This window comes from Lactuca saligna, chromosome 6 (assembly GCF_052625555.1).
Source record: "Lactuca saligna cultivar CGN05327 chromosome 6, ASM5262555v1, whole genome shotgun sequence".
Taxonomy (NCBI): Eukaryota; Viridiplantae; Streptophyta; class Magnoliopsida; order Asterales; family Asteraceae; genus Lactuca; species Lactuca saligna.
This window is the reverse complement of record NC_136422.1, coordinates 133841438-133855837: the sequence shown is the minus strand read 5'-3', so window position 1 is coordinate 133855837 and position 14400 is coordinate 133841438. Positions and strand designations below refer to the sequence as shown.

The 14400-nt window shown below is 34.6% G+C and overlaps 1 protein-coding gene across 1 annotated transcript; it reads right to left on the bottom strand.

Annotated features, from left to right (window-relative positions):
• Nucleotides 1–586: 586 nt before the first annotated feature.
• Nucleotides 587–9230, bottom strand: LOC145002916 (uncharacterized). The gene is made up of 5 exons (XM_078962097.1): nucleotides 9081–9230; nucleotides 5751–5982; nucleotides 1996–2303; nucleotides 1247–1906; nucleotides 587–1198 (listed from the first exon to the last, which is right to left on the bottom strand). The coding sequence occupies exons 1-5, from the start codon at nucleotides 9228–9230 to the stop codon at nucleotides 587–589; spliced, it is 1962 nt and encodes a 653-aa protein (XP_078818223.1).
• Between the last annotated feature and the right edge of the window lie 5170 nt (nucleotides 9231–14400).

Below are 14400 nucleotides of genomic sequence, written 5' to 3'. Positions count from 1 at the left end.
AAGTACCAAAATTGAATCCGAAGGCAATGTACTTGTTTATAGAAAATTATTTACTGGTTATCATCAACCCGTCCTCTTTTTCTTCCACCATCTCGAGGGTTATCCCTAATCTACTTCCCTAGATTCTCTCTTTAATTCATCATGCACTAGGATTGGTATGATATAGAATGGACCCGATGTCATCTCCTACCTCACTGGTACGTTATATATATAAATATGCAATTTTGCACTTGATTTTTTTTTTTTTTTTAAAAAAAAAAGAGCATAGCAAAATTTTGATTAGAGAAAAAACACTAAGAATAGAAGGTAACAATGAGTGGAAAATATAGTCAACAGGAAGAAGTAATTGAAGATACAGTGTTATATAATAGGAAGAAGTCTAGCTCATTCTCTAATTAACGTGAAATTGTGTTGGTAAGTTTAGTGTCAGTGACGGGCCCAGGAATTGACAGTAGGTGTTGCCGAATTTTTTTTTTCCGATCAAACATAATATAAAACCAAAAACTAATTCATTACGCCTAATACAAATAAGCGATTCATTACATAAAAGTTAAAAACATAACAACAATTTATTATCTATTACAATTTAAATTTGTTCTCTTCGTGCGGCAATATTTTGAAACCGTTCCATTATCTTTTCATTTTCAACTTTCACAAGTGCTTCGATCTCAACATAGCAAAGCAATGCATCGTTCAAAAACTCATCGCTAATCTTGTTGCGCAAGTCGGTCTTCAAGAGCTTCATCTTCGAAAAACATCTTTCTACACTAGCGGTTACTACGGGTAACATCAAAGCCAACTTTAAAAGCTTATAAACCAAAGGATAAGACCGATGTTTTCCCGTACTAACCATCAAACGAGAAAGCTCAAAAATTCCTTTCAAAGTTGTAAAACGCTCATCTTTGATGGAAGAGTGGTAAAATATCTCAAGTTGTCCTTCAAGATCTATCAAATCCGAATCATTAAAGTCATACTTGTACAACTTAGCCAACTTCAACAACTTTGATTTGTCAAATTGTGAAAATGAATCACAAGGGCTCAAAGCACCTATGTATTCTAGTAACTGAGGGCTTGTTTCACTAAATCGATCCTGATATTCTGTCAGTTGCATATCTGCTATTGTGTTGAAGATTTCAACCTCAAAGTGAAATCTATTGGTCTTTGTGGTCGTACGGTTTCTCGCACCAATATAAAAATCCTACATTTCCATAGTAGCAATATTGTGTGTTTGACAAAAAGAGGATACCTTTGGCAAAATACTAGCAAACCCCGTGTCTCTTAAAGATTGCAATGCGTCCATTATCACTCTAACCATCGAAGCCGCTTCTAAAATATCTAGATCTTTTTTTTGAAGTTGCTTTGATAATGTACCCGTGAGGTGTAAAATGTCATACATCATATATAAGTAAAACATGAACTCATAAGATTTAAAATATGCTAAGATTCCTAACACTTGTTGGCGGTTTGCCAATGACCCTCCACCCACTTTCACAACTTCTAAAACCACAAGAACATCCGCAAAGAACTTCATAAGACTTGTGAGTGTGTTGAAATGTGAACCCCATCTTGTATCCCCCGCCCGAACAAGTGTAGTCTCTTGATTTAACCCTCTTCCCGTTTTAAGTTCACCACTACACAAGCCTTTTTGCACCCTTTGTCTTGCTTGTTCCCGTAGCAAGTCTTTTCTTTTACACAAAGCACAAACAACATTAACCACCAACGAAATTTGCTCAAAAAAGTCACTAACACCATCATGCTTCTTTGCTACAACTACAACCACTAATTGAAGTTGGTATGTAAAGCAATGTACATAAAAAGTTGTGTCATTCTCTTGTAATATCAAAGCTTTCAAACTATTGAATTCCCCTCGCATATTGCTAGCCCCATCATAACCTTGTCCTCTTATCTATTAAAAAAAATTGAAAAATATATAAATAATATAACACAAAGCTAATTAAATTAAATTAAAGTAACAAAAAGTAAAGAATAAATTACCTGACTAAAATTCAACTTATTACTTGTAAGTACTTCATTTAAGGTGTTTTTGAGTCTCAAAGAGGATGTATCCTTCACGTGCACAACTCCAATGAATCTTTCCTTCACAAAGCCAAGATTATCAACATATCGCAAAACAATAGCCATTTGTTCCTTTTTTGAGACATCGCTAGATTCATCAACCAATAAAGCGAATACATCTTGACCAATCTCTTGACGAATACTCAAAAGTACTTCTTGTGCAAAACATTGCACAGGTTCTTTTTGAATTTTAGGGCAAATAAGTTGATTGTTTTTAGGAGCATTTTCTAAAGTATTGTTAAAAATATCTTCACTAGACTCTCAAATGGTTTTTAACACTTCAATGTAAAGTCCTCTATTTTCCAAATTAACCGACTCGTCATTACCACGAAATGGTAAACCGGTTTTCAATAAAAGTCTAACAACAATAATAGAAACACGTAATCAAGCTTTATAGTTATGGTCCTCCGCTTCGGTTTGCCTCCTCAAGACTATATTAATAGCTTGTTTTTCTCTCAATAAAAAGTCACACTTTTCTCTTGCTTTGTTGTGAAAACTATCAACACTACCCACATGAGTTCAAAATGCATTTTTTTTTATTCCATGTATCAAAACCTTGGAAAACAAATGCATCTCTCCCTCCTTTTTGTCCCATGAGGTCTCCACATACATAACAATATAAACAATATGCTTTTTTATTTTTCACACTATATTCCAACCAATCAAAATCGTCAAACCATGAAGGAACGAAGCTTCTTAATCTATCACCTATTTTCTTTTTTGGAAACTTTTGTAGCCTTATTTGACAAGGTCCTTGAAGAAAATATGTGTGACAACCGTCAATGTCAAAGTCAACAAGTCAAAGTCAAAGTCAACAAGTCAAAGTCAAGTCAACAAGTCAAACCGGTCAATTTGTATAATACTTGTATGATTAAAAGTTGTTCTATGAAAACGTACATTTGTATGTCAAGAATTCAAGTTGTCTCGGTAAATCTATGTGTTTATCAATGTGAAACCCTAACAATGGAGTTAAACGCATCAAAACATGACTAAGGACCCTTTCGGGGACTTAAAATAATCATAAACGAAGTATAACGGGGTCCACAGACTTTGCTTTGCAAGATTATTCGATAAAAATGGCTAAAAATGAACCTCTCTCAAATCTCTCCCAATCTTTCCCAAATCTCTCCCAAATCTCTCTCAAAATCTCTCTCAACTTTTTATAGTCATCCGAGTCATCCCGACCCTTAACGTGGCCAAAAATCATGCAAAACAGGGAGTTATATTGAAAAATAGCCATTTAGAGCCGAAACCTTGTCAGAGCCGAAACCTTTTTAGAAACCTCTGGGACCGAATCAGCAGCAAGGACCAAACAGCGGCGAGGACCAAACCTAGCAACGAGGACCGAACCTCGCCCCTCGCCCCCCCATCCGAGACCCTCTCACCCCTTCCGACTTTCGGTTCCCTCTCAGTTCTTCTTCCCTTCTCTCGGTTTCTCTTCCCTTCTCTCGTTTTGTTTTCCTACTTTTGGTTCTCAGCTCTTAGGAGCCGAACCTCGCAGGTTCGGTCCCTAACTTCCGGTTTTCGACAACTTTCGCCTCCTAAGCCCGTTTTGACGTTTTTGATGGGATTTTTTTTCACCAAATATATATTTTTATCATTTTTAACCCCAGAACTATTATTTTATTTATTTCCCAAGAATTTATTAAATTTAAAATCATTATTTTATATTAAGAGGATAATTACCCCACAAGTGGGTCAAGTGTGCCCACTTGTCTTCCATGTGTCACCCTCCCACTTGCCAACTTATCCACATCACACAAACCAATGCACACATCACTTCAAACTCCCAACTTGCTCCAGCAACTCCCCTATATAAAGAAATCCCTGGAGGACTTCTTGATTTACTTGATCTTTCTGATACTCTTACACATTTCATACCACCTAAAGGAGCTTACTTTCTCTCAAACTTCCAGCCACTTTTAGAAGTGTTCTTGAGCTATTACTTCACTTTTTGGTAAGTATTTTCCTTTAAAATCAAGTGTTATGCCATGTTTTCATAACTTCCTTGATTCATCTACACACATTCTAATGCCAAAGAATCGTTCTTAGGATCATCCAAGCTTTTACGCGTTCATCAAGTGATCTTGGCTTGATACTCCTCGTCTTGACCTTCCACTCTTCCAAGAATCACTAAAGATGAGTTCATACCCCTACATTTTCTAGTTTTATTTTGTTTTCAGGGGGGGTGGGGGGGGGGGGGGGGAATACAAGTTAAAACACCAAAATGTATTTGAAACTTAACTTGACAACTTACAACAGAAAAGTTTTGACATGTTCATGAACTGTTTTACCCAACCTAAACTTAATACTTTTCAAAACTGTTAAATATGCAAATATTTCAGGTTTATGCCTTTAAAATGACTACTTTCAGATCTTCATACGATTTTTCTACAATTTTTGATGATTTTTACAAAACTGCCTATCACTGCAGCAACGAAATCGGACCAGGTTGTGAAAATGAACACTTTCAAAATGGTTTGAGACCACCAAAAATTATAAGAAAATTTGTAAACATAATAGAATTTTTTTTCAAACTCTCTGAGTTTACGAATTTATTTTTCGACTTACGATGATTTTTCTATAAATAATCTAAAACAGTGACAGTTAAGAGTTAAATTATTAAAACAAGTTTATGAGTTATTCACACCTTGTAACATGCTGAGCAAGGTGTGTAAGATTTTATACCTAGTATTTTAAATGTTATTTTATTGAAATAAAAGGTCATGCATAACAAGGTTTCATTCATCTAAAAGATTATTATAAAACTATAATAGGTATAGTTTGGGCACCACAAACGGTAATACTATTGATTTATAAAACAAGCGTTTTATTAAAAACTATGTGAACATGTTAATGATTAAATTTGTGAAACATTCATCTTCGGAGTACTCTTTAGTACTACAGAAAAGTCTTGTAGTTATAGCCAGAATCTCTTGTAGGGAGAACATGATAATTGTGTATAGATCAATATTGGGTTTTGACAACCCGCACCTGAGTTGCTTGCAACAGCTAGACCGGCAGGTCTAGCGTGAAAAGTGTCATTACATTCCGACGCGTGAAGAACGTCGAGTACGAGGTCCTCGAGTCATAGTATGGTTATAACAACTCAAATGGGAAAATTAACAAGCACACCATTCACGGGAATTTAATGATTTTACAAAAAGGAGTTTTATTTAAACATAAAACCACATATAAGTATGATGATTTACTTACATATACTAAGTCTTGGTTCAGTTAAAACTACACTAAACCTTTTAGAAAATATTAGATTTTCTGGAAACAAACTTATAATAAACTTCAAGGAACAACATGCATTTTTCATTCATAAATTCCTGATGAACTCACCATCTTTAATGTTGATACTCTTTCAAAAACAACTTGTATTCTCAGGTAATCAGTAATACAAGTAACCACAAGACTTTTGAAGGCAAGACACTAAGGCGTAGATTTCTTTTGAACTATTTTTTACAACATATGTCATTTATTAGGAAACATGTATTTTTGCAACGATGTAACCTTTTAAATTATATTTATGATGTTGTTGTTTACTTTCTTCACTATGGTTATAATACTAAACATGACGTCCTCCGCCCCCGAACGTTTCCGCCGTTCCGGTTTGGGGGTGTGACAATATGCCCTTCTTACATCATCTCTTATATTTGAGGCATAACTTGTAATCATTGGCCTATCCGTCAGGTCCTTTGGAAGATCTTTCAAATCAAGACCATCATTAGTTTCATTAGAGCATGGTGTTTGTGGAATTGCATTAGAGACCGAAGGAATCGATTGGTTGGTGATTGGTGTTTGGGAAGATCCTTCACCACTTTCATTAAGATTAGGTCTTGGTCTTTTGGTAAAAAAAACCACCAAGGGTAACCTACAATTCAACATTAAGCTAAATAACTAATAATTTCACCAAATCATCTAATAGCTTCAATAAAAACATAAAATTACACCAAATCAAAATTGAACTTCAATAAAGACAGTAAGACATAGCAATTTTATTTCACCAAATCAATCAATAAGTCAATAACATCAATGAAAACATAGCAATTTCACCAATTCAAGTTAAAAACATAGAAATTTAAACCTAAACAGTAAACAAATTAGTAAAATTTCAATTTTTAAAGACTTGTTTCATTCTTAGCTAGGGCTTGGAGTCAAATTCAACAATTGGGAATCGATTTTTGCTACTCAATCAACAAGATACTCAAGAAATTAGAAGGAATTAGCAATGGAAGCATCAAGCACCAAGCAAAAGTCGGATTCGTGAGTGTAGGCGTGAGGTGTCGTGCGTGATGTGTTAGTCGAAGTCGAACTCCTGTGTTCGATGGTTTTTTTTTTCATTCTGTTTTGTTAATTGCAGCTATTGTCGATCACTCAATTGATTATTGGCGCAAGTTTTTTTCCATTCTCCAATTGGATCAAAAGTTCCAATCATCCAAATGGGCTTTGGGCTATATTTGTTTTTTTAGGCTAAAATTAATAGGCATTTTGGACTACTAATTGATAAGTCTAAGTTATAAATATATTTTTAGGCTTAGTTGATCCAATTAAGTGGCAATTTGTTTTTACATAGTTGCCAATTTTTTTACGTAGTGGCCGATTATTTTTATGTAGTTGCCAATATATTAAAAAAAATTGAAAATTTTACATTGTATATACAGAAAATAGGTGTTGCCGGTACCACACCGGACACCTAGTCAAAACTGTCACTGTTTAGTATTATTAGTGTTGGTAAGTTTAGTGTTATCAATGCATTATTCTACTAATTTCAAATTTAGGTGAAGCAGTATATAGCTCAAAACATGTTAGGAGATGCACAATGAATACCAAAACATGTTAGGAGATGCACAATGAATACCCCTGTAACTTATCATGGAAGGGACGAATAGTAAGGTCTCGGGGCAACACCAATAGCAAGGTCTCAGGGCAATACCTTTTGCATGTAATGATCCCAGTAGTGATTGTAGCACTTAGCTATTGACGATTAGTATATGCAATTGCAGCTGCTCGTCGTTTATTGATATGGATGAAAGTCGTGATTGGATAACCACTAATTATAACACTACTTTAAACTCACAATAAAAATATAAGCAATAGCAGCGACACCAAGGTGGAGTGTTTGGTGTTGCTACTATTACTTTGTTCTCATGATCTATGTTTTTATTTTAGTATAATCTAAGTCATTGATCTATTAGACAATCTAACAAATTTGCTTAATTCTCATTAGGGTAATACGAGCGAAAAAATGTGGCAGCTAGTGCTTCCTAAAAAAAAAAAAAAAACACTGTGACACTCCCATGTCCCTACTAATATGTGTCGCCACTAATGCTTTTAAAGTGTCACCGCTAATACATGTCGCTGATATTGCCACTTAAGTACTCGTTGCTAATGTGTTGTTGTTGCAAAATATGTCGCCACTATTGCCTCTAAAACATGGTACCTTCTTAATTTCCCCTTCTCTATTCTGCCTTTACGATCCCTAAGCTACGACCATTGATTTGTCTGTCCGGCGACCATTTCGAACACCAGCACGCACCTTTGATCTTCTGCTACCGTCAACGACTAATGATAGAATTAAGAGGAACACAACAAACACAAACCACAAATAACGAAGATGATCATACTAAGAAGATAAACATTCACATAAGAAGATTTTTAAGTGGTTCACTTGATCAATGAGAACAAGCTACATCCACATGTAAAACTAGAGATATTCTTTTATTGATTAATTATATAAGACTTTATATTTTTTTGCACTATTCACTTTCGTAACACTTTATCACTTATCATATTATGATTACAAGAAATGAGATGTATTTATAGTGTCATTGACCTTAAATTTTAGGTTGGGCCAATGGGTCTTTGACATGTTGGCATAAAGGTAAACTGTGTCTCTAAGAGTTTAAAGTTTCGACATCACTCTGGAGTATATTGTTTCGATGTTACTTCTGAAGCTTCTAAGAACACAATAGTAGAGAGTGTGCTTCAAAACCTCTAATCGAGATTATGCTTTTGCCTTATATCACACCCTGCTTTTTCTAATAACTTTAGCTTTTGTTGAGGACAAACTCAAACTGCGCCCTAGACCAAATTGAGGCTACTACTCTAGGCCGGAGCCAAGACTGTGCTCTTTAGAAAGTTTCACCTTAGATGAAGTTACGACAACTTCGCCTTTGTTGTCTACATTATACCCTACATTTTAACAATCTCCCATTTGGAGGAAAAATGAAAAAAAAATATTTCGCTACCATCTAAGATGTAACCCCTGAATTCTCTAGTATGTGTATTCGCTCTAATTTCTCAAAAGGACATTTGAGGCCATATAAAGCCTTAACTTCTCCATTGCGACTGCAACTTAACATTTGTCGTCTATGTTATATCCTACATTTTAACATTCTCTAACTAGGAGTCAAAACAAAAAAAATATTCCGCTGCCATCCAAGATAGAGCCCTTGCATCCTCTTTAGTATGCATATTAGCTCTAATTTCTCAAAAGGACATTCAAGGTCATACAAAGCCTTAACTTATCTATTGGTACTACCTTGATGAACATGTGTGATGGATTCTTTGCACCAAGGATGTTTCAAATTGAGCATACATTCAGATATCAGTTCTCTGGTAAAATGGTTCCTTATATTAATATGTTTCGTCTTGCTGTGAAACACTAGATTCTTTAAAATGTAAACTACGCTTTGATTATCACAATGTAAGATATATTATTTTTTTATTCAAGTCCAAATTTGATAGGATGTTCTTCAATCAATTAAGCTCATTGATACATTCCATTGTAGATACGTATTTTGGTTTGGTGGTTGAATGAGCATCGCTTTTCTATAGCCTTGACATCTAATTAATGGTTGCTCTTCTAATTGTTAACACATACATGTAGTGCTCTTCCATCAATCCCCGATTTCAGTATTGGTAAAGCCTATAATAATGACTTTCTACCTTCAAAAACATAAATTAGCATCTAAAGTTCCCTTCAAGTAACAAACCAGGCATTTGAGCCTTTCCCAATGCCCATTTCCTATATTATACATGAATCTTCTAACGATTTCCACTTCCTGAGCAATATCTAGTCCGGCGTAAACTATTCCATCATACATCAAGCAACGAACTGCAGCATCATAGGGAATGTTCACCATTATTATTTTTCCATCGTTGGTCTTTGGCGATTGATTCTTGGAGAGTTTCAAGTGACTCCCAAGAGGTGTACTTATTTCCTTAATATTTTTCATGCTAAACTTCTTTAACACCTTCCAGATATACTTTTCTGGAGAAAATTTTAGAGTACATGTAACTTTCTCTATACCTATGGTTATCTAACAATTTGCTTAAGTACCCCCAAAGTCCTTCATCTCAAACTCTCTATACAAGTACTTCTTCTTCAACTTGTTATCAAGTATGTTGGACCCAAGAAGAAACATATTATCAACATAAAGAAAGGAGCTAGTGTGAAAGGAATTAAAATTCTTTAGGCACAATCAATGATCACTCTCACATCTCGTGTACATGTCCCTCTTCATGAAGTCATCAAACTTCAAGTACTGCTGCTTAGGAGATTGCTTCAATCCAGACATGCAATTTCTTAAGTTTTCATAAACCGTTTGGTTATGCCATATAGATATCTTCATCAAGGTCTCCGTGCAAGAAAGCAGTCTTCACATTAATTTAATCTATATACATATCTTTTATAGAGAAATATCAAGGACCATTTTGATTTTAGTTCTCTTCATAACTAGAGAAAATATTTCATTTTAATCAACTCCCTCCTTCTGTTAGAACCCCTTCACCATGAATATGGCCATGTATCTCTTGCTTTTATTAATTTGTCTTTTACCCTGAATATCTACTTGTTTTGTAATGCTTATTCTTCTTTGTTGGTAACCTAACCAAGGAACAAGTCTTATTCTTTTCAAGTGAGCATATTCATCCTACATAGCCTTCTTCCATTGTATGGAATCTTTCATCCTTACAACTTCTAGATAAGTCTCCACCTCTCAATTCTCAATTAACAATAAATAACTTATTAAAGGACAGTGTTAGACTAGAGTATGTCTTACTCGAGTGGATATTCATAGTATGCCCGGAATTACATTCTTAAGAGCTTACCTCCATTAACTTTTCCTTCATTTCCTCCAGCTTTGTTTCCTTCGACTTTACTCTTACTCACTCCAGTGTCTATGATGGTATTTTCGCTACCACTAATTCTAGATCCATCACTTGTTTTTTGCGGTATTGGAAGACTTCATCATGTCTTATTTTGACATCCAATCTAGAGTTAATTTGTATCTGTCTTCGAGTTTCTTTCTTTATTCTGAGGCCACACCTAAATCATATTTACACAAAGCATATCAATTAATACCACATCTTAAATATAGATAACTCTTCTATTATACTCATCCTAGAGGTGCAACCTATGTTATCCAACCGGTATCCAACAAATATGAACTTCTTCGACTTTTTCTCTAACTTATCTTTATATTTATCCTTCATTTTGATGTAGAAGACACACCCGAAGACCTTTAGATGAGCGTAGGAAATCTCTTGACCTTATCGATCCACTCTTTGAATCCTAAAACTTATGGGTTTGGGGTGCTATGTGTATTATATAGGTTGTAGTACTAAAATGCATCTACCCATAACATCTTTGACAACCTTACAAGTAGTCTCATGCTTCTTCTCCATTTTTTCGTTGTTCTATTCATCATCTATGCAATGTCATTCCGCTGAGATGTATCTGAAACCATTTTCATAATTCAAATCCCATGCTTAGTGTAGTAATAAAAAAAAGACTTTCGACTATTGTATTCACACATATTTTCTAACTTTGGGAACTTGACTTTGAGATTCATCTCATTCTCACCAACAACCTTCCACTTCTTGAAGGTGGTGAAGAGTTTAGATTTATTCTTAAGAAAATAAATACACACATTCCTCATGGAATCATCTATGAAATTAATGTAGTACTAAGACCCTCTTATTGAAGAGATCGAATATAGTATATGGACGCGTGAATGAACAATTTCTAACCTTCTTAACCCTTGGTCTCTCCCCAGTCTTGGTGAAGGTAACCATATTTTGTATGTGATGTACAAATGGGTTACATACATCAATTATTGTGATTCTCAACTCTAGTATCTTTCCCTTAGAAGTAAAACATTTGCATTTCTTTATAACTCATACGACCGAGCCTTTAGTGTCATATAGTAAAAGTATTTATATCTTCAGTTATTAATGTAACATCCTAAAATTTAAGACTATAGTCTTAAATTAATGAAGTAAATAAATGAAAACTGATTTATATAGTTAATCTATTAAGGGATAATCATATCATTAGTTGATATGAGGTTTAGGAAGTTAGAAGTGAAAATAATAACATTTTAAAGTTATAAAAGGCCAAAAGTTTCAAGTAGGCAAAGTAAGTTGACCAAAGGGTCAACTCAATTTATGGAAGAGATAAAAATAGATATGTAATGGATGTAGAAGGACTTATTATGTCAAAACTAAAGTTAAAATCACAAATATTCAGGTTTGCGGGATTTTGACCAAAAGATGTAAACACGATGGACAAAATGTGAAAAAGCGGGAAATAAGATGCACCCAGTCTTCTCTTATGTATGAAGAACAAGTTAGAGCTCCAAAAAATCCTCTCTAATGGTGATTCTTCATCCGTTATCCATGTAGGCTTGATTTAAGTGAGGAATTAAAACATCCAAGCAAATAAAGGAAGGAAGAAAGGCTTACAAGGGATAACTTCTTCCCCTCTTAGCCTAGAGATCGATTTTGTTAAGTAAGTAAAACCCTAATGTCAAATGTTATGAGATACATTGATCAGGGTTTGTTTTTCTAACCTCCCTTAAGTGGTTTCCATGGTTCTAATCTCAATTCAATCATCCCAATGATGGATTTGATGATTTCGGTAAAAAGCTCCATGAACCTTAAAAATCTAAATTGGGGATAGTGCAATTGATGATGAAATGGGATTGGATTCTATGACCTAGATGATATTTGTTAGCAACAAATCCAATTGGAATGTTCAAATTCATCCATGATGGTAGAATCAAGTGTAAATATGGATTTATGTTGTTTTAGAGGTAATAGTGATGAAAAAGATGAGTTCCCTTATAGTTGAGCATTTAATGAGTATATGGTACTCATAAACATGATTTGATATTAATAATATGTTTTGAATTGAAAAACATGAAGACTTGAATGATCTTTAGTTGCATTTATGGAGTATATGGCCATAAGGGCATTTTAGGAATTTGTTATGGAATTAAACGATCCCTTTGTTGTTGAGTGATTAGTATGGGATTAGATTGGGTTACAACATATATTATGTTGTAAGGTCACACTTTATGATCTGATGAGTCAAACACTCTATACTATCTATCAGCATCAACGTCTACAACACTACCGGTGCCAATGTATCAAGCTTATCAGCATCAATGCTTAGTATATTTATTATATTGTAATATTTTGTATATTAGGTAATGATATAGAAAAGTATAGAATAAATAGCAGATCCGTTATCTTTTTTATGAAGATCGATTCTTAGTATAGATAAGATACAATTCCTTAAATCATGGGATTCACATGTATAGATTAGTATATAATCTATATTAGGGTAAACTCTAATGTAGAGAGTTAGGCTTTCTGTCAATCATCTTTGTGAAAAATTGTCTTCTTGTTAAGACAAAACTCTTTCTTGGTGAAGGAACAATTTGGAGAAATCTATGTGTTATTTACTTTATGTTCTTTATTTTTCTTAGATTAGTTTACTTTCATTCTTTATACTTGAAGTGTCCTGATCGATTCAAACCTTCAATTGGTATCAGAGCAGGTTTGTGATACACTTAAGTAATCATGTTGAATCCTAAATCCTTTGATCTCAAAAAGTTCTTCCCTTTGATGAACACAATTTCATTATGTGAAAGACAAAGGTCATGATTGTTCTTGAAACCATTGACTACGAGATGAGAAATATTGTTGAAAAAGGTCCCCACGTTCCTATGTACCAACCGATGGTCAACAACGATCTAGTTGTCCCCTTGAAGCAAAAGCAAGAAATGAGTTATGATGAGGATGACAAGAAACTGATTAGTCTTGATGTGAAAGTCAAGGATGCTATTGGAAACTTTCTTCCCTACTACGTGTATCATCTAGTACAGAATTGTGAGTCAGCTCAAGAGATGATGGATACACTGACAATGGCTTATGATGGCACCGTGGAAGTTCAGGCCACAACCATCAACAACCTTAATCGGTGATATGAGCATTTCTTTGCTCAACAAGGTGAGTCACTTACATAAACCTTCAATAGGTTTAACTAGTTGGTTAATGATATGCACATGCTAGGAATCATCAAGCATTCATCTTAGTTGGTTTTGAAGTTTCTTCTCTTGGGAAAATCTAGGAACATCACGTTGATGTTCTTAAGAATGGTAAAAAGATCGACACCATGGATCTGAACTCATTGTTCGACAATATGCAAAATTATGAAGAGACCAAAGCTCTTCGTAAAGAAATCATGAACGAATCAAGCAAGGAAAATCTTGTTGCCCTGGTGTATCAAAAGGAAACAATGAAGCACATCAGTGACTCAAACAACTCATATCAGGGTTAAGAGAGTGATGAAGATCTCACTGATGAACTCGTTACCAGTGATGCCTTTATTGTCAAACGATGTGAAGATAGCAGATCAAACGGGGTTCGAAGAGCTCAGTTTGGAGGAAGCAGTTCAACAATGAAATGCACTTTAGGGAAGAGAAGCTTAGGTAATTCCTCTAATTATGGAAACCCTAATCATTTTTCTAGGGATTGCAAGGAGAAGAAAGAAGCTCAAAGTCCAGAGAATTATGAAGTCTTGTACAAGAAGCAAGTGGCTCGTATGAAGAAGGAAAACATCTCTCTACCAAAAGATTTCATTGCAAAACAAGAGGACTGTAAAGAATGGGTGGAAGAAGAGGAGACATCTGAAGATGAGGGGCTGAATGTTAAGGGTCTATGGAACTTATAAATGATTCCCCTGATAGCATATGTGACGTTGATAGTTCTCACACTGTCAAAGGATCAAGTCCAAATCTATGACAAACTTGGTACCTAAATAGTGGAAGTTCTAGACACATCACCGGTTACAAATCCCTATTAATAGATTTTATAGAGAATGATGGTCTAGTGGTGATATTTAGTTACAATAATGGAAGAGATGTTATAGGTGTTGGAACTTTTGAATGCAAGACGATTAAACTAAAGGATGTGTTGTGACATCCCCAAAATCTCGTCCAGAAAAGACCGATTTCATTTATGCTT

Excerpts from the sequence above, each read along its gene's own strand:
- LOC145002916 (XM_078962097.1), bottom strand. The coding sequence starts at position 9,230 with ATGGTGAACATTCCCTATGATGCTGCAGTTCGTTGCTTGATGTATGAT. Across the intron at positions 2,304-5,750 it reads GGATAGGCCAATGATTACAA|AAAATGCTCCTAAAAACAAT; the intron begins GTTATGCCTCAA and ends ACAATACTTTAG. Across the intron at positions 1,199-1,246 it reads TTGCTAGTATTTTGCCAAAG|GATTTTTATATTGGTGCGAG; the intron begins GTATCCTCTTTT and ends ATGGAAATGTAG.